Source organism: Podarcis vaucheri (assembly GCF_965113315.1).
Source record: "Podarcis vaucheri genome assembly, chromosome: 2".
Lineage (NCBI taxonomy): Eukaryota > Metazoa > Chordata > Lepidosauria > Squamata > Lacertidae > Podarcis > Podarcis vaucheri.
This window is the reverse complement of record NC_138760.1, coordinates 120996500-121016198: the sequence shown is the minus strand read 5'-3', so window position 1 is coordinate 121016198 and position 19699 is coordinate 120996500. Positions and strand designations below refer to the sequence as shown.

Sequence of the window (19699 nt, the reverse complement as noted above, 5' to 3'; positions counted from 1 at the left end):
CCACTCAGGTTTCCCAGATTTCCTGGGAAGTGAAGATGATTGTCAAGTCCCTGGATGTACAGAAAAGAATTTCAATAATAATAATATTTTTTATTTGTACCACATCCATCTGGCTGTATTTCCCCCGCCAATCTTGGTGGCTTTCAACAAAATATTGAAATACAATAGTCCTTCAGATTTTAAAAGCTTCCCTAAACAGGACAGCCTTCAGATGTCTTTTAAAGTCTGGTGGCTGTTTTTTCCTTTGACATCTGGTGGGAAGGTATTCCACAGGGAGAGCACCACTACCGAGAAGGCCCTCTGCCTGGTTCCCTGTAACTTTGCTTCTCACAGTGAGAACTTTGCTCTCTCCTCCCGTCACCAATCTAGCTGCTGCATTCTGGATTAGTTGTTGTTTCTGGATCACCTTCAAAGGTAGCCCCACGTAGAGCACATTGCAGTAGTCCAAGCGGGAGATAACTGGAGCATGCACTACTCTGGCAAGACAGTCTGCGGGCAGATAGGGTCTCAGCCTGCCTACCAGATGGAGCTGGTAAACAGCTGCCCTGGACACAGAATTGACCTGTGCCTCCATGGACAGCTATGAGTCCAAAATGACTCCCAGTCTGAGCACCTGGTCCTTCAGGGGCACAGTTACCCCATTCAGGACCAGGGAGTCTTCCACACCTGCCTGCCTCCTGTCCCCCCAAAACAGGACATCTACCTTGTCAGCATTCAACTTTAATATGTTAGCCACCATCCATCCTCCAACCGCCTCCAGCCACTCACACGGGACTTCCACCATCTTCACTGGTCCTGATTTGAAAGAGAGGTTGAGCTGGGTATCCGCATACTGGTGAACACCCAGCCCAAACCCCCTGATCTCTCCCAGCGGCTTCATATAGATGTTGAAAAGCATGGGGAGAGGACGGAACCCTGAGGAACCCCACAAGTGAGAGCTCAGGGGTCTTAACACTCAACCCCCAACACGACTTTCTGAACACGCCCCAGTGTATAACAGTGCCTCTAGCTCCCAGCCCCTCTAGTGGGTCCAGAAGGATGTTATGGCTGATGGTGTCAAAAGCCTCTGAAAGATCCAGCAGAACTAGGAAACAGCTCTCACCTTTGTCCCTAGCCCGGCGGAGATCATTGACCAGCGTGCCCAGGTCTGTTTCAGTCGCATGATGAGGCCTGAATCCCAACTGGAAGGGATCCAAATGGTCCACATCTTCCAGGCTTCCCTGGAGTTGTTCAGTAACCACCCACTCAATCACCTTGCCAAAGAATGGAAGATTTGAGACTGGGCGATAGTTGGCCGTATTGGCTGGGTCTAAAGATTATTATTTTCTTAAGAAGCAGTTTAATACAGTGGTGCCTCGGTGCCATACGCTTAAGGTTACATACTCCGCTAACCCAGAAATATTATCTCGGGTTAAGAACTTTGCTTCAGAATGAGAACAGAAATCGTGCAGCGGTAGCAGGATGCCTGATTAGCTAAAGTTGTGCTTCAGGTTAAGAACAGTTTCACATTAAGAACAGACCTCCAGAACGAATTAAGTTCTTAACCAGAGGTACCACTGTAACTGCCTCTTTCAGTGTGTCTGGGAAGGCTCCCTCACAGAGAGAAGCATTCACCACCCCACGGAGCCCATCGCCCAGCCCTTCCCAGCTAGCTTTTATGAGCCAAGATGGGCAAGGATCAAGGAGACAGGTGGTTGGTTTCACTCGTCCAAGCAGCCTGTCCACATCCTTGGACGTAACAGATTGGAATTGATCCCACACAACTTTACTAGACAGGACTCTAGTACTCACCAGCCCCTGCCCTGCTCCCACGGAGGAGTCTACCTCTCTGAATCTGAGTGACTTTATCTGCAAAAAAACTTTGCAAAATCATTGCAGTAGATCATGTGCCCCTTACCAGACTCCATTGGAGAGATGGTTCCATTAAATTGCTAACCACCTGAAAGAGTCTCCTGCTGCTGTTTTCTGCAGATGCAATAGAGGGGGTGAAGAAGGTTTTCTTCACCTTCGCTATCGCCATTTGGTAGGCTCAACGTTGAGCTCTAACCCGTGTCTGGTCAGATTCAGAATGAGGTTTCTGCCACTGGTGCTCTAGCCGTCTCATTGCCCTCAGATCCATGGAAAACCACGGGGCTGTCCGGGCTCCATCCAGATCTCACTTGTCACTTGCTGACAATGCAGAAGGAGGCCACCTTGGTGCACCCAGACGATACCAGATGTTGGTTGTAGTTACGTCTATACAAAGTGCATAGCCTATGACCCTCCATAAAGAAATGGGGAGGAATGAGGAGCCTGAATAGCTGACTAGAAGGAAAGGTAACCTGTTAATCTTCTGTCGCTTCTTGAGGGGGCTTTGTATCATTTAACTTCAAAATGTGGAAAATGTTTGTGGGGCCTCCTCCACCTCCTGTTGCTGCTGCTGAGTGGGGCCCTGGATATCTGCCCCAAACGTTTGCCTGGATGGTAGCAGGATGGGAGAAGTCAAGTGCCCAGAATAAAAAAGGAAAAGTATTTTCTGCATCTTTTCTTGAACGAAATGGGTATGTCTGAAACCTCAGTCCATGTTGACAGTATCAAAACTGCTATTCATAACCCAGTTAATATATTTATTACTGCTGATATAAAGAGTCTATCCTTCAGAGAAATACCATATAATGCTGTCCGAAACAAACACTTTAACCAGATAAACTTGCCTTCTGGGAGGTGGGGCAAGATGCTGAGGGAATCTATTCTATCGGGGGGGGGGAGCACAGTGCACCCAGAAGATTCCAGTTGTGGGTTGTAGTTGCATCTATACAAAGTGCATAGCATTTGCCCCTCCATAAAGAAAGAAATGGGGAGGAGACAAGAGCTGGAATAGCTGACCAGAAGGAAAGGTAACCTGGGAAGTTCATGTTGATCAACCACCCCAGCTCCCTGACCCCAAGAAAAGACCAGTCCAGGGAGGCAGGTGAGCATTACAGCTACACCCCACATTATGCTCTCCAGTAGCTATTCCTTCAGCCAGGCCTATTTTCATTCAGTTCTTAGTGTGTCCATGGGTGTGTGCGTTTTACGTTTCCTTCCCCCCCCCTTCCTTGCAGTCCTAACAAAAACTAACCTCCACGCGAATGCTTTCAGCCCCAGAAGAGGAGCTCCCCTTGGTGTCAAGGGAGGGGGGTTCAAGGGAGCATCTGGAGCCCTGCCATTCCTTCTGTCCCTGGCCCCTTCCCCTCCTCTCTCTGCCATCCCAGGGCCACTCCTGACTCCCCAGCATGAGACTGGATCTGTCTGTGATGGTGAGATGTCCTGGCTGGTTGAAGGACCACTTCCTGTTTCCTGGAGCTCCATCCTTCTTTCTCATGCAAGGTGGAGTCATGAAGCAGGTGGAGACTGAGCACACCTAAGGGTGACCTGGGGGGGGGATTCTGCTTAGCCTTTCCCCGTCTGCTCTGTTTCTGGATCAAAATCCCCAGCTAATCTGTCAAACTGCTGCTGCTGCTGCCTGTCACTGTTCCTGTGTCTCTGGAGTGTTTCTTTGGGGAGAATACAGGACATGGTAAAAGGCATTGTGTGTATTGAGAGTGCAATAAGGTAGACAGAGGCTGAGCCCTCCCTATAATGCAAACAGGGAGACTTCTGTCCAGGAGATTTTTGTATAAAAAATTCTTTGCTGAGGTGGAAGGGGGGACTAAGTGTTATATATTGAAGTTCTCATCCTGGCCACCAGGGGTATTGTGTGTGTATAGTTTTCACGCGGGTCCATATCAGTCAATTTAGGCGGGAAACCCTGGGTGGTGGTTGTTACAATGTTGACAGCTGGCTGCCTATAAAAGCAGGCCAGCTGAGCTGTTTGCTGTTCAGTTCAGTTCCAGCTTACTATAAAGAACCACTTGGAGAAATCTCTGTGTTGTCTGCTATGTCCACCCACAATTTAATACTAAGTGAGATTGGAGTAGAACCATGTTTGCATGAACATGAGAAGGCAAAATATGTTCTCCATTTAAATATTTATTAAAATAATTTATTCAGTTACCCAGAAGAGTTATTAGGCTTTTTTGCTGTAAGCTACTTCATACATTGTAAGACGTGGGTCCTGAGACCCTTGATCCCCTTCCTTAAAATACCATCTGTAGAATACTGGAGAAGCAAATAAAGAGTTTATTGAGGACAATAGGTAAAGGTAAAGGGACCCCTGACCGTGAGGTCCTGTTGAGGATGACAATGGGGCTGCGGTGCTCATCTCACTTTACTGGCCGAGTGATACGGAGGGGGGGTACCTTCCCGCATCCCTCCGCCGGCCACCAAAGGGGTCCTAGGCGATGACCTCAACGGCGCCCAGCTTTGCCCTGACCCCTCAGCCCCCACACCGTTACACAAGCACCACACTATACCCCTGGCCTCTTAAATAAAATGCCTATCCCTCTCTCTCTATATGGGCGAAATAAGCCCACCATCTTTCCCTAAGCCTCCCTCCCGCTCTATCTCTATCATGGGTTGACCGTATCAAACTGCGCTCCCATTTGTTTCAATGGAAACCGCGTTCCCATTCGTTTCAATGGCCGCGTCCCAGCCAATCAGAACCATGCATCCGCTCTGCAGATTCAGCTCAGCGAGCCCCTACACGCCTCATTTAACCTCTTGACAAGCTACTGGCGGCTCCCTGCTGGGGGAACAATGGAATCGAAACTCGTGGACTCATAAAAGTGTCAAATCCTGTTTCAATGTATCCATTTCGTTTCCGACTTCAGTCACTGACATAAGACTGGAACAGAACGGACTAAAACTTCTAAAATTCATATTAATTCAACCACAGCTCTGATTTCCTTGGTTTTGGTGCCAATCGACTCAGTTTATTCAGGACTCCATGACACCTCCTCGGCCTCCATAATCCCTTGAGCGAGGAGTCACGTACTCAGGAAGACCCTAATCCGGCCAAGTCGCTTTGCCCAACCTTTCCTCCGGGCAACGCCAGGTGCTAGACCTTGCATACTTGGACTATTGACTCTGCATACTTGGACTGTGTAACCCAACCTATTCCGACTTCAGTCACCTGTGTAACCCAACCTATTTCTAATGTATTCATGACGCAATAATGATGTATTTTGCACTGTATTCTGGGACATGGAGGGAAGTTTCAAAAACTCCTGTCACCCCTTTCTCGGGGTTCAATCTCGCCTTGAACCTGTTGCGCAATAAACTTGGATCTTCTGTAGTTTGCTCCTGCGTCCGGCTGAGCTCATTTTCCTCCGCAGGGACCCGCGGACTTAGTCGGACGATATTTCCGTAACACCGAGGGAGCCAGCATGACTAAGCCGCTTCTGGCAAACCAGAGCAGTGCACGGAAACGCCATTTACCTTCCCGCTGGAGCGGTATGTAATAAAAAAGATTAAGGTCTTATATATATAATAAATGTTCATAAATGTACCAACCAAACACATACATAGATATGTGGACCACATGTCTGGAGCAGCACAGGAAAAGCAACAACATTCAAATTTCTGTTGTAGACCGCCTTTTCTGTGATGTATGTATGATGTATGGAGGGGTGGTCTTGAGCTCTAGGGCAGGGAATTTAAAAGGGCTATATAAGGGCAGGCACACCTTTGTTCTGGGTCCTCCTCCGTTCTCCTCCATGTGAGGGGAGCAACCTGTTGCAACATTTCAATAAAGATCAGGCTTACTAGCTGCTTTGCTTCTCAATAGTCTCTGGTTGGCCTCTGTTATTTTCTCCTACTGATGGAGAACTGGCAAAGGACTCTATAAAGGCTCTTGTGGCCCCCTTAAAAGCATAAGGGCAGATTTTGTTTACAACAGGTACCTATTTATCTTCTTGCACTTTGTGCTTTCCAATTGCTAGGATGGCAGGAGAAGAAACAGAGCAACGGGAGCTCACTCCTTCGCGGGGATTCAAACTGCCAACCTTCTGATCGGCAAGCCCTAGGCTCTGGGCTTTAACTCACAGCTCCAGCCGCGTCCCTTATTGAGGACAATACGTTCTTGCAAAAGTGGGGGTCCAAAGCAGGCACACTCCAGCAAAGAATGAGCTTATATTCCCTCTGCACACGTTCCCGCCCTCGTCTCCCCATTGGTTGGGGGCTACAAGGTTTTCCTTCCCCCAATTATCAAATAACAGACAAGAGGCTGAGCGTGGAGAGAAACTTCTCCTTCCTCCTCTGAGTTGCCTCCACTTCCGGCTTCACCAGCAGAGTTAAAATTGGGGCTTGCAAAGGAAGGAGGGAGGGGAGGAGGCGGGAAGGGGGGCTGCATTGTGCGGAGGCGGAGGAGGGGCTTCTTCCTAATCAAGCCTCCTAATTAAGCGCCCTCACTCCCTGCCTCCCACGCGGGGGCTCCCATTCCCGCCCCCGCTTCCCAGGATTTCGGGTGAGTGCAAAGCCAATGGCGGGGAAGGAGGGAAGGGGCTTTGCGAGGGGGTCCAGGATGAGAAGCCCCGGGACGGGGAGGGGGAGAAGGGAGGAAAGGGAGCTGTTTCCTTAAAGGGGGCCTTGAAGGGGGGGGGGGAGAAGCTTCCTCCTGCAGGGATCTAGTACAAAGGGAGTTGCAGGAAGGAGGCGGGCAAGGGGAGAGGGGTGGGCATTGCTGGCCAGGACCGCCTTAATAGTATTAATTAAATTTAGTATCAATACCCCAGCAGAAGGCCCCACGGAGGAGGACCTTATCTTTAGGCAACAGGCGAAAGCATTGCTCTTCTCCCAGGCGTTTGGCTCATTAAACAATCTATGGACTTCACAACTGAATTGGGTGGGGGGGGTGTTGTTTTTATTTTTTACTCTGCTATGCATCTCTGTGTTTTTCTCTTGTAAGCTGCCCTGTGATCTTTGGAGGAAGGGCAGTATAGAAATGTGAAGAATAGCTGTAAAAATAGGAAGCCCTCTTGCGTTCAAGGGGGGGGGGATGGGGCAAAGTCATTGATCAGCATGCATAACAGGATGGGCTTAGGAGGGAATGATAATACTAATAATAAATATGATAATAATAATAATAAATAATTCATTACTTGCAGCCTGCCCATCTGATTCCGTTGCCTCAGCCACTCTGGGCGGCTTCCAACAAAAACACCAAAAAAATTAAAACATCAAAAACTTTCCTGTACAGGGCTGCCATCATAAGACTACCATTTTGTAGAAACGGCCTTTGAATTTAAAGAAATGCGCTCTTTAAGGAATCCCGTGATGTAAACGTGTATGTTGTCCTCTAGGTCCAAACACATAGTAAGAGCAAGCAGTGCTCCAAAGTGCTTCTCTTGTGAACTTGCCATCTAACTTGTTTACTCCTGACCAAAGCTCCTGTTTCCCAAAAGGACGGGGGGGGTCTCCTCACCACTTTTAACCCCCCCCCCACTCCCACCGCATGGAAGGCAGAGGACGTGTTCATTCACAATCCCAGTAAACCATGTGTGTATCTGAAGTGAACCAGGCACTGCAGCTCCTCCCCCTCTCACTGGGCTGCTGCAAGAAAAGGCAGCAGAGGAGGAAAGGGATGGGTTTGAAGGCTCTTCCTGCCTCTCTCCCCTGAGCAACAAGAGCAAAGGGTGTTTGCAGGGCAGGAGGGCAGAGGAGGGGGCAGCGAGGGCAGAGGGAGCAGTGGGCGGATCCCTTGCCTCTCCCAGGGGGTCCAGATGCAAACAAGGGGCTTCCTTCTTCTCCATGCAAGGGCCACCCATGTATTCAGAGCAGTCCTTTGCAGATTAACTCTTAAGTTCCAAGGGATATACTCTCAGGCCACTAATGTGCATACCGTGCCAGCCTTAGGAAGGGAGGTGGGACAGGCAGGTGAAAGGAATTGCCAAAGGTGTTTGAAAATGGGCAAAATAAGAAAATTCCTTCCAGTAGCACCTTAAAGACCAACTAAGTTAGTTCTTGGTATGAGCTTTCGTGTGCATGCACACTTCTTCAGATACACTGAAACAGAAGTTGCCAGATCCTCCTATATAGTGAGAAGGTGGGGAGGGGTATTACTCAGAAGGGTGGTGGGAATGGGAGATTGGCAGATAGCTGAGATGAGCCTGTTGACGACTCTTAACGACTGCAATAGGTCTTACAGGAAAAGGCAAGGGGTGAGAAGGTGAAAAATGGCTTAGTCATGTATAATGAGATAAGAATCCAATGTCTTTGTTCAAACCAGGTCTCTCCATGGTTTTAAGTTTGGTAATGAGTTGCAATTCAGCAGCTTCTCTTTCCAGTCTATTTCTGAAATTCCTTTGTAGTAAAACAGCTACTTTGAGATCTTGTATAGAATGTCCTGGGAGATTGAAGTGTTCTCCTACTGGTTTCTCTGTTTTGTGATTCTTGATGTCGGATTACCAAACTTAAAACCATGGAGAGACCTGGTTTGAACAAAGACATTGGATTCTTATCTCATTATACATGACTAAGCCATTTTTCACCTTCCCACCCCTTGCCTTTTCCTGTAAGACCTATTGTAGTCATTAAGAGTCGTCAACAGGCTCATCTCAGCTATCTGCCAATCTCCCATTCCCACCACCCTTTTGAGTAATACCCCTCCCCACCTTCTCACTATGTAGGAGGATCTGGCAACTTCTGTTTCAGTGTATCTGAAGAAGTGTGCATGCACACGAAAGCTCATACCAAGAACTAACTTAGTTGGTCTTTAAGGTGCTACTGGAAGGAATTTTCTTATTTTGACTATGGCAGACCAACACGGCTACCTATCTGTAACTGAAAATGGGCAGGGGCACACGGCTACCTATCTGTAACTGAAAATGGGCAGGGGCTCTTGGGAAGGGGTCTTTTTGTATGCAACAACTGCAGTGAGGATGGTGATTGCCAAGGGATAGAAAGGAGATAAAATTCCATCAGAAGAGGAGTGGCAAGTAAAAATCCTTCAGTATATAGAAGTAGCACAGATGACGGAAAAGATAAGAAATCGATCGACCCAAAAGTTTAAAAGGGAATGTGAGCTCTATAGACAATATTTAAAAGAACAGTGTCCCCTTATAAAAACTTTAAAATGCTTTGAATAACTCTCAGAATTGAATAAGGTACAAAGAATTCAGACAAGATTTAACAAAGATAAAGTTTATTGAAAAATAGAGGCAAGTAATTAAGAAAATTTCCAACCTAGAGGTTCGAAAGCACATCAAAAGTAGATAAAGAGGTACCGCTCTGGCAGGAGGGTAAATGGCGTTTCGGTGCGCTGCTCTAGTTCGCCAGAAGCGGCTTAGTCATGCTGGTCACATGACCCAGAAGCTTAGTGCAGACAAACGCCGGCTCCCTCGGCCAGTAAAGCGAGATGAGCATTGCAACCCCAGAATCATGCGTGACTGGACCTAATGGTGAAGGGTACCTTTACCTAATTAAGAAAATAAATAACCTATATCAAGGAAGTCGGAAGTTGATGGCTGGAATAATTTTGTGCATTTGTGATGTATTGTTCTATTTCTTTTTGTAAGAAATGTATTGTGCTTTTTTGTTTTGTTTCTTTTCCTATTTATAAGCTTTTGGTGTGTGTGTGTTGATTTTAAACCAATAAAGATTGAATAAACAAAATAAAATAAATAAAAAAGGAAAGGAGGTGATGAAAGGAATTGCCAAAGGTGTTTGAAAATGGGTGGGGGCTCTTGGGAAGGGGGTGCCCAATTGGGGCTTCTCCAGGGGCAGCAGAATGTCTTGAGCAGGAGAATCCCTGCAGGGGCTCTCAGACTCCCTTGGCTTCTTCTTCCCTCCCTCCCAGGAAGCCGCAACTTGCTCTGGCTTCTGCGCTCTTCAGGAAGCTGAACCTGCAAACCTAGCTGACACTGAACCTGCAACCCTGGCCAGGATGGAAGGAGGAAGATGGACGGGTGACCTGGTCAGGCTCTCTCCCGCATCTCTCCCCACAACCTCTGAGCATTTCCTCCCAGTACCCTTGGAGAAATCTGGTGAGTTCCAGGGGAGAGGAGATGGGGAGAGGGATAGATGGAAGGTGGCGGGAGAAAGAGGAAAAGATGGAGAGGAGACAAATGGAAGGAAGTTCCTGACTGGAAGAAGGAAGGGGTGTGAGGCCTTCTCCAAAGCAGCTCTTTGTTTCTTGAATCCCTTTCATAAGGTAGTGGGGGCAGATTTTCTCCCTCCAGGATTTTAAATCTTAGGAGTTACAGTGGTACCTCGGGTCTCAAACTTAATCGGTTCCAGAAGTCTTCCAAAACCAAAGCGATCCAAAACCAAGGCGTGCTGTCCCGTAGAAAGTAATGCAAAATGGATTAATCCATTCCAGACTTTTAAAAACAACCCCTAAAACAGCAATTTAACATGAATTTTACTATCTAACAAGACCATTGATCCATAAAATGAAAGCAATAATCAATGTTCTGTACCATAAAATAAATAAGACAGTATTGTAGATGATAAAAATTAAAATTATTTTTTCCCCGTACCTGCATTGATGATAGTCATTGTTTGAATGGGGAGCTTTTATCCCTTTCCACAGTCAATCAATCAATCAATCAATCAATCATAAAACAAAAAACAAGCTTCAGTCAAAAATGAAAAAGCCACAAAAACAAAAACCCCAAAAATAGGAAACAACTAAAGCAGCAAATGTCACCTCAGAACACTGCAACCAGAAATGGCTTTAATGTTGATTGGGGGGAGATTAAATTAGCTGTGCAAGGGAACAAATGGGATGAAAAAAACCTTGATTACGATGGAAACGACTTAAATTAGCTGTTCAAGGGTAAAATGGAATGAAAAAAAGCCTTAATTAGGGTGGGGGGCACTTAAATTTGCTGCGCAACAGTAAAAATGGAAGTTCCAGAGGGTTACGTAACACGAGTCACCACTGTATACATACATTCTCCACAATTTTCATTTATCTAAATTGCCCATAAACTTATTTACAAGTGATTCCTAAAGTCCAGCTAACGTTTTGATTTGCGTACAATAATCTCATAGGTAAATTAAAAAATTTTCCAAATCTTTTTTAAAGTCCTTGTTTTCTTGATTCCTGAGTCTCGCGGCTAATTTTGCCATTTCGGCAGAGTCCAGCAGTTTGGCTTGCCAATCTTCCCTAGTTGGGATTATTGCACCTTTCCATCGTTGGGATAATAACATCTGTGCAGCTGTTGTCGCATACATAGTCTTTCCTGGTCTTTTGGGATCTCAGTACCTGTAATTCCAAATAAATAAGCTTCTAGGTTCTTAACAAATTTTATTTTAGACATTTTTTAAAAATTCATTATATACCATTTACCCAAATGATACTGGAATGTGGAATGTGGAGTTAACCAGGGCTATTGACTGTTTGGCTCCGAAGCGCCCTCTCCGATTGCATGGAGCCCGGGCAGCCCCGTGGTTTTCCACGGATCTGAGGGTAATGAAACAATCATTGAGATGGCTAGAGCACCGGTGGCGGATAACTCATTCCGAATCTGACCGGACACAGGTTAGAGCTCAGCGTCGAGCCTACCAAGTGGCGATAGCGACAGCGAAGAAGACTTTCTTTGCCGCCTCTATTGCATCTGCAGAAAACAGCAGCAGGAGACTTTTTCAGGTGGTTCACAATTTAGCGGAACCACCTGCGACATCGGGGCCCAGTACGGGCCACATGATCTCCTGTAATGATTTCGCAAAGTTTTTTGCAGAAAAAATCGCTCAGATTCGGGAAGAAGTAGACTCCACCGTGGGAGCAGGGCCAGGGTGGGAGAGTGCTAGAGTCCTGTCTAGTCAAGTTGTGTGGGATCAATTCCAATCTGTTACCTCTGAGGATGTGGACAGGCTGCTTGGACGAGTGAAACCAACCACCTGTCTCCTTGATCCTTGCCAATCCTGGCTTATAAAAGCTAGCCGGGAAGGACTGAGCGATGGGCTTCGTGGGGTGGTGAATGCTTCCCTCCGTAAGGGAGCCTTCCCAGACCCGCAGAAAGAGGCGGTTATTAAACCGCTTCTTAAAAAACCATCTTTAGATGCGGCCACGATGGCCAATTATCGCCCAGTCTCAAATCTTCCATTCTTGGGCAAGGTGATTGAGCGAGTGGTTGCTGAACAACTCCAGGCACGCCTGGAAGAAGCGGACCATTTGGATCCCTTCCAGTCGGGATTCAGGCCTCATCATGGGACTGAAACTGCCTTTGTCGCACTGGTTGATGATCTCCGGCGGGCTAGGGACAAAAGTGAGAGCTGTTTCGTAGTTCTGCTGGCTCTCTCAGCGGCGTTTGATACCATTGACCATAACATCTTTCTGGACCGTCTTGAGGGGCTGGGAACTGGGGGCACTGTCATACAGTGGTTCCGCTCCTTCCTCCTGGGCCGTGTTCAGAAAGTGGCGGTGGGGGGATGAGTGTTCAGACCCCTGGGCTCTCACTTGTGGGGTGCCTCAGGGTTCTGTCCTCTCCCCCATGCTTTTCAACATTTACATGCAGCCACTGGGAGAGATCATCAGGAGGTTTGGGCTGGGTGTTCATCAGTATGCGGGTGATACCCAGCTCTACCTCTCTTTTAAATCAGAACCAGTGAAGGCAGTGAAGGTCCTGTGTGAGTGTCTGGAGGCGGTTGGAGGATGGATGGCGGCTAACAGATTGAGGTTGAATCCTGACAAGACAGAAGTACTGTTTTTGGGGGGACAGGAGGCGGGCAGGTGTGGAGGATTCCCTGGTCCTAAATGGGGTAACTGTGCCCCTGAAGGACCAGGTGCACAGCCTGGGAGTCATTTTGGACTCACAGCTGTCCATGGAGGCACAGGCCAAATCTGTATCCAGGGCAGCTGTTTACCAGCTCCATCTGGTAGGTAGGCTGAGACCTTATCTGCCTGCAGACTGTCTCAGGCATGCTCTGGTTATCTCCCGCTTGGACTACTGCAATGCGCTCTACGTGGGGCTACCTTTGAAGGTGACCCGGAAACTACAACTAATCCAGAACGCGGTAGCTAGACTGGTGACTGGGAGCGGCCACCGAGACCATATAACACCGGTCTTGAAAGACCTACATTGGCTGCCAGTACATTTCCGAGCACAATTCAAAGTGTTGGTGCTGACCTTTAAAGCCCTAAACGGCCTCGGTCCAGAAAACACCTTTTTCGTACTAGATTCTGGCTCCTGTAATGTCAAAACAAGGTCATCTGCAAAAGCCTTAAGTTTGTACTGTTTAGCTCCGACCTGAATTCCTTCATTCAACCGGTCTCCTCTAATCATAGTTCAAGAGCACCTCCAGGACCGAGATGAATAGCAATGGGGAAATAGGGCAACCCTGTCGTGTTCCTTTCTCAATTTTAAACTCTTCTGACACCACATTATTAACTATCAATTTTGCCTTTTGTTCTGAATAAATTGCATCTATACCATTTTCAAACCCCCGTCCCACTCCCATCCCTTTAAGATTTTTCTTCATAAAATTCCATGAAATGTTATCAAAGGCCTTCTCCGCATCTATAAAAATCAACACTGCTTTTGTATTAGTATTCATTTGCAATAGTTCCAAAATGTCAATGATGTTCCTTGTATTGTGAGACAAATGTCTACCTGGGAGAAAAAGCCTGCCTGGTCTTTATGAATCACTCCATTTAACACTCGTTTTAATCTATTAGCCAAAATGTCTGCAAAAATTTTGTAATCCACGTTTAAAAGGGAAATGGGACGGTAGTTCTTGAGTTGTGTCTTTTCAGTTTCAGATTTAGGTATAAGTGTGATGAAAGCTCCTTTCCACGTTTCCAGTGCCTTCTTCCCCTCCATAATCTCATTACATACCTCCTTCTTCCTTTAATACAGTTTTATAGGTAACCCAATTTTATTTCATATTTAATTTTTTCACTGCGACAATTTCTGCTGGCGATGCCCACCAGGGAGTTTTCGGTTCTAGGAGTCTTTTATATTTCTCCCATATTTTATATGTAGACTTTCTGACTATATGCCCTAGGAAGCCTTTATGTACTTTGACTTTTTCATCTATTAGATAGGCATGCCATCCAAATCTCGTCTCTACTCTGTCTAAATCCAATACATCCGAGTCAACTAATTTGATCCATTCTTTTAGCCATGTCAGACCCACCACATCATGATATAACTCCATGTCTGGGAGACCAAATCCTCCTCTCTCCTTATCTATCATTATTTTGTGTTTTATTCTTGGCTTTTTCCCTGACCATACGAATTTAGCCAAATCTCTTTTCCAGTTATTAAAACATTTATCTCCTCCTAGTATTGAGATACTTTGAAATAAAAACATCATCCTTGGTAATAAGTTCATCTTTATTAGCGATATTTTCCCTAGTAAGGAAAGATTTAATTTCCCCCATACTTGCAAGTCATTTTTTATTTCATTCCATGTTTTCCCATAGTTCTCATTACTTAAGTCTATAGTGTTTGTTGTTAAATTTATTCCAAGATACCTTATTTTCTTTTTAATTTCCAATCCTGTAATTTATTGTCATTTCACTTTATCTTTTTCTTCCATATTTTTCACTAGTATTTTGCTTTTCCCATAGTTTAATTTGTATCCTGCTAATCTGCCAAATTCGTTTATGCATTCCAATATTCTAGGTGTACATCGTAGGGGATTTTCTGTTGTGATCATAACATCATCTGCGAAGGCTCTTAACTTGTATCTTTTTTCACCAACTGCTATTCCTCTTATTTGGTTGTCCTGCCTTATTTTCTTTAATAGAACCTCTAATACTATTGTAAATAACATTGGTGTCAGGGAACTGCCATCGGAAGGAAGGGAGGTGAAAGGGCTCACACAGGTTGGGAGAGACTCAGCAGCTGAAGAGGGAACCAGTAGGGGGAGAGGAGGTGAGCTGAGAGAAAGGGAGCTGGAGGGATGGCTCAGAGACACCTCCAGCGAGAACAGTGGGGAGGTTTCAGGACCTCCTGTAGGGACACCCACTCCTCGCCGGAAACTGTCACGCAGAGAGTCCAGAAGACGTGTTTCCGTTAAGGAGCTTTTATGTTGGAAACGATTCCGAAAGCAGCCACTGTCGGAATCTGCTAGCGACTGACGGAGCCATGTTTAAGGGGCTCTGTTACAGACAGAGGTTTGCAAGTTTGACCAAACTCTGAGGGACTTGGATTTTACGCACAAGCAGCTCATTGTCCCATCACAATTGGGGATAGGGGGCATCCTTGTCTTGTACCTTTAAAGATGTTGATGTCTTCTCCAAACTCTCCATTAATAATAATTTTTGCTTTCTGTTGCTCACATATTGCATTTATACCTTTTTGGAATTTTTCACCTAGACACAATTCTTTTAATAGTTTTTTCATGTCTATCTTAAAGATATTGTTTAGTTGATGGTACTGTAACCAGTCAGTTACAGCTTCCCTTATCTCTTCAAAATCTTTTTATTTCAGTTGGTTTTCAACTTCAGTTAAGAGTTCTCTATAAGTCGGCCAATTACTTCTCATATTCAATTTTTTTCAGAGATATTGCTTCCAAGGGGGAAAGCCACCAGTGTGTTTTTTACTCAAACAAATTTTTATACTTCTCCCATACCCTAAAAATTGATTATCTTCCTCTATGATTATGAGAAGCTCTATGCATCTAGGCCTTTTCCTACCGTAAATATCCATGCTATCCATAATTCATGTCCTTCCAGGTCTAAAATACAGTATCTGTGTTTTCCAATGTAATCCATTCCTGGTTCTAGCAGATATAGGATGCTTACTAATAAAGTTTCAAATCCAGCAGGGCAAAACCTCCTCTCTCTCTTACATCTGTTAATAATTTATTTTTTATCCTTGGTTTCTTCCCTTTCCAGATAAACCTAGATATATCTCCTTGCCATTTTTCAAAGCATCCTGTGTTGCCTATTGCCGGGACTGATTGGAATAAAAATAACATTTTTGGCAATACATTCATTTTTATTACTGATATTCTTCGCCAAAATGATAAATCCATTCTTCCCCATATCTCTAAAGCTCTTTTTATTTCTTTCCACTCATTCTTGTAATTGTCTTTAAAAATATTAATATTCTTAGCTGTCAAACAAATCTCTCAGAATTTGACTTTGTTATGTATAACTAACTCTGTTTTCTGTTGTAATTCCTTTTGGCCTTGCTCCATTGTGCTTTTTACCAAAAACGTAGTCTTATTCTTGTTTATTTTAAAGCCTCCGGCCTGCCTGAAGTCCCGTATCTTTTCTACCACATTCGGTGGAGTATTTTTGGGATTCTTTACTGTAATTACAAGGTGAACTGTAGAAGCTTTTAATTTATATGCTTTATTTTCTACTGTTATTCCTGTAATTAATTTCTCCACTTTTTCTCTCTCACCAGGGCCTCTAATACCAAAATAAATAATAATGGTGATAGGGGATATCCTTGTCTTGTCCCCTTCGTTATTTTACACTTTTCTTTTATAACCTTATTAACAATCAGCATAGACTGTTGGTAAAAATAAATTGCATCAATTCCTCTCCCAAATGCTTCCCCAAAATTCATTTTTTCTTTTATCTTTTTCATAAAAGCCCATGAAACATTATCAAAAGCCTTTTCAGCATCAATAAACATTAAGACCGCTTTTTTCTCATTTCTTACTTCCAAATATTCAATAATATCAATTATATTCCTTCATCTGACGTCCTCGTAGAAAGCAGGCCTGCTTGTCATGAATTTTTTCTGCTAAAACACCTTTCATTCTATTGCCCAAGATATGAGCAATACTCTAAATGGACTTCTATGGACTTCCATCCTACAGGAGTGATGGCCAACAACTTGGATAGCTTGAAAAAGAGGATTAGACTGAAAGCAGAGGAAGGCAGGGGGCTCTTGTACTCAAATCCTGCTTGCTGGTTTCCCGCAGGCATTTAGTTGACAACTGTGAGAACAGGATGCTGGGCTACGTGGGCCTTTGCCCAAATGAGCAGGCTCTTCTTATATTCTAATACAGGGATCCCCAAACTTGGCCTTCAAGATGTTTTTGGGACTACAACTCCCATCATCTGTAGCTAACAGGACCAGTGTTCAGGGATGATGGGAATTGTAGTCCCAAAACATCTGGAGGACCAAGTTTGGGGGTGCCTGTTCTAATATATTGCAATATTTTAACAGTTACATGTGGCATAGTAACAAAAAGTTTTACTTCTTAGTCATAGGAGAGAGTGCTACTTGAGCCTGTGATCATTTCCTCCCTGGAGAAAGAGAAATACAGAGATGTGTCTAAGAAGCCAATTCCACCATCGATTATAAAATAATGCAGTTTATTAAGTGTGAATGGAGTGATCATGTGTTGTTCTTGCAATTATCTCACCTGCATTCCTAAAGCTTTGGAACATAGAGAGGACAATGGAGAAATGAGACAGTGTTAAAATAAGAGAAGGTGCATACTGGGATTGAAATGTGTTCAGTTCCTTTCTTGTCTTTCCTGAAAGTCTTAACAGGATTCTCTTCCCCCTCCCCCACTCCCAAACAGGTGAGGAAGACGATGGCCAGAATTCTATGGAGCCATCTGTGAATTCATTGGGAAGAACAAAGAAACAGTTTAAATGCATGGAATGTGGGATGTTCTTTAGTCACAGTGGAAGACTGAGGACACATCAACGAATTCACACAGGGGAGAAACCATGTAAATGTACTGACTATCGAAAGAGCTTCAGGGACAATGGAACACTTAGAAAACATCAACGAACTCACACAGGGGAGAAACCATTTGAATGTATTGAATGTGGAAAGAGCTTCAATGATAGTGGAAAGCTTAGACAACATCAACGAACTCACACGGGGGAGAAACCATTTAAATGTATTGAATGTGGAAAAAGCTTCAGTCAAAATGGAACACTTAGAATACACCAACGAACTCACACGGGGGAGAAACCATTTGAATGTATTGAATGTGGAAAGAGCTTCAGTGGAAGTGGAGACCTTAGAAAACATCAACGAACTCACACGAGGGAGAAACCATTTGAATGTATTGAATGTGGAAAGAGCTTCAGTCGAAATGGAACACTTAGAATACACCAACGAATTCACACAGGGGAGAAACCATTTGAATGTATTGAATGTGGAAAGAGCTTCAGTGGAAGTGGAGACCTTAGAAAACATCAACGAACTCACACGGGGGAGAAACCATTTGAATGTATTGAATGTGGAAAGAGCTTCAGTGGAAGTGGAGACCTTAGAAGACATCAACAAACTCACAAGGGGGGGAAACCATTTAAATGTATTGAATGTGGAAATAGCTTTAGTAGAAGTGAACACCTTAGAATACACGAAGGAACTCACACGGGGGAGAAACCATTTAAATGTATTGAATGTGGAAAGTGCTTCAGTCGAAATGGAACACTTAGATTGCACCAACGAACTCACACGGGGGAGAAACCATTTAAATGTATTGAATGTGGAAAGAGCTTCAGTCGATATGGAAACCTTAGAAGACACCAACGAACTCACATGGGGGAGAAACCATTTGAATGTATTGAATGTGGAAAGAGCTTCAGTGGAAGTGGAGACCTTAGAAAACATCAACGAACTCACACGGGGGAGAAACCATTTAAATGTATTGAATGTGGAAATAGCTTTAGTAGAAGTGATCACCTTAGAATACACGAAAGAACTCACACGGGGGAGAAACCATTTAAATGTATTGAATGTGGAAAGTGCTTCAGTCAAAATGGAACACTTAGATTGCACCAACGAACTCACACGGGGGAGAAACCATTTAAATGTATTGAATGTGGAAAGAGCTTCAGTCGATATGGAACACTTAGAAGACATCAACTAACTCACACAGGGGAGAAACCATTTGAATGTATTGAATGTGGAAAGAGCTTCAATGATATTGGAAACCTTAGACAACATCAACAAACTCACACGGGGAGACACCATTTGAATGTATTGAATGTGGAAAGAGCTTCAGTCGAAATGGAACACTTAGAATACACCAACGAACTCACACAGGGGAGAAACCATTTAAATGTATTGAAAGGGGGAAGAGCTTCAGTCAAAATGGAACACTTAGAATACACCAACGAACTCACACGGGGGAGAAACCATTTGAATGTATTGAATGTGGAAAGCGCTTTAGTCAATATGTACACCTTAGAAAACATCAACAAACTCACACGGGGGAGAAACCATTTAAATGTATTGAATGTGGAAATAGCTTTAGTAGAAGTGAACACCTTAGAATACACAAAGGAACTCACATGGGGGAGAAACCATTTAAATGTGTTGAATGTGGAAAGTGCTTCTGTCAAAATGGAACACTTAGATTACACCAATGAACTCACACTGGGGAGAAACCATTTAAATGTATTGAATGTGGAAAGAGCTTCAGTCGATATGGAACACTTATTTTTTTTTAAATATTTTTATTGCTTTTTTATATACAATCAATTATGAAAAAAGAAGAAAAACATCAACAACAAACAAAAAAGGAAAAGAAAAAAAGTCATTCCAGTACTTATTTCCGTTTTCTATCGGACTTCCCCATATCTCCCTTCAAATGCATTCTTAACAATAAAAGTATCAGCAAATTATAACCTTGTTTCATGCGTTTCTTTTATACTTTCCAAAAGCTTACTTTTTAGTTTAAATTACTTATTATCAATTTACCGTATTTTTCGCTCTATAACACGCAGATTTTTTCTCCTAAAAAGGAAGGGAAAATGTCTGTGCGTGTTATGCAGCGAATGTGTGGTCCCTGGAGCCAAAAAATTAGGCAAAAATCAAACCGCGCTTCAGGGAGAAGGGAAGCCTTGAAAAGAGGAGGTGGGTGCTTTCCTGCATTCTGCCTCAGGGTCTTACTGCCCACCCTCTCTGTTTCGTTACTG

The 19699-nt window shown here is 44.3% G+C and overlaps 3 protein-coding genes across 3 annotated transcripts in view; all 3 read left to right on the top strand.

Moving 5' to 3' along the window:
- LOC309523466 (uncharacterized protein) overlaps positions 1-1945 on the top strand; it is a 50750-nt gene extending 48805 nt beyond the window's left edge. The window contains exon 4 of the transcript XR_014215369.1: positions 9-1945. The gene's annotated coding sequence lies outside the window, so the exon portion shown is untranslated. The remainder of the gene's footprint in view (positions 1-8) is intronic.
- A 4158-nt stretch (positions 1946-6103) lies between these two features.
- On the top strand, positions 6104-19268 carry LOC309527527 (uncharacterized protein; the record flags this gene model as incomplete). The annotated part of the gene is made up of 2 exons (XM_082214353.1): positions 6104-6364; positions 17341-19268. The coding sequence occupies exon 2, from the start codon at positions 17367-17369 to the stop codon at positions 19266-19268; it is 1902 nt and encodes a 633-aa protein (XP_082070479.1). The 5' UTR covers positions 6104-6364; positions 17341-17366.
- Positions 9771-19699, top strand: part of LOC309523355 (uncharacterized protein) — an 81096-nt gene continuing 71167 nt past the window's right edge. The window contains exon 1 of the mRNA XM_082207134.1: positions 9771-9881. The gene's annotated coding sequence lies outside the window, so the exon portion shown is untranslated. The remainder of the gene's footprint in view (positions 9882-19699) is intronic.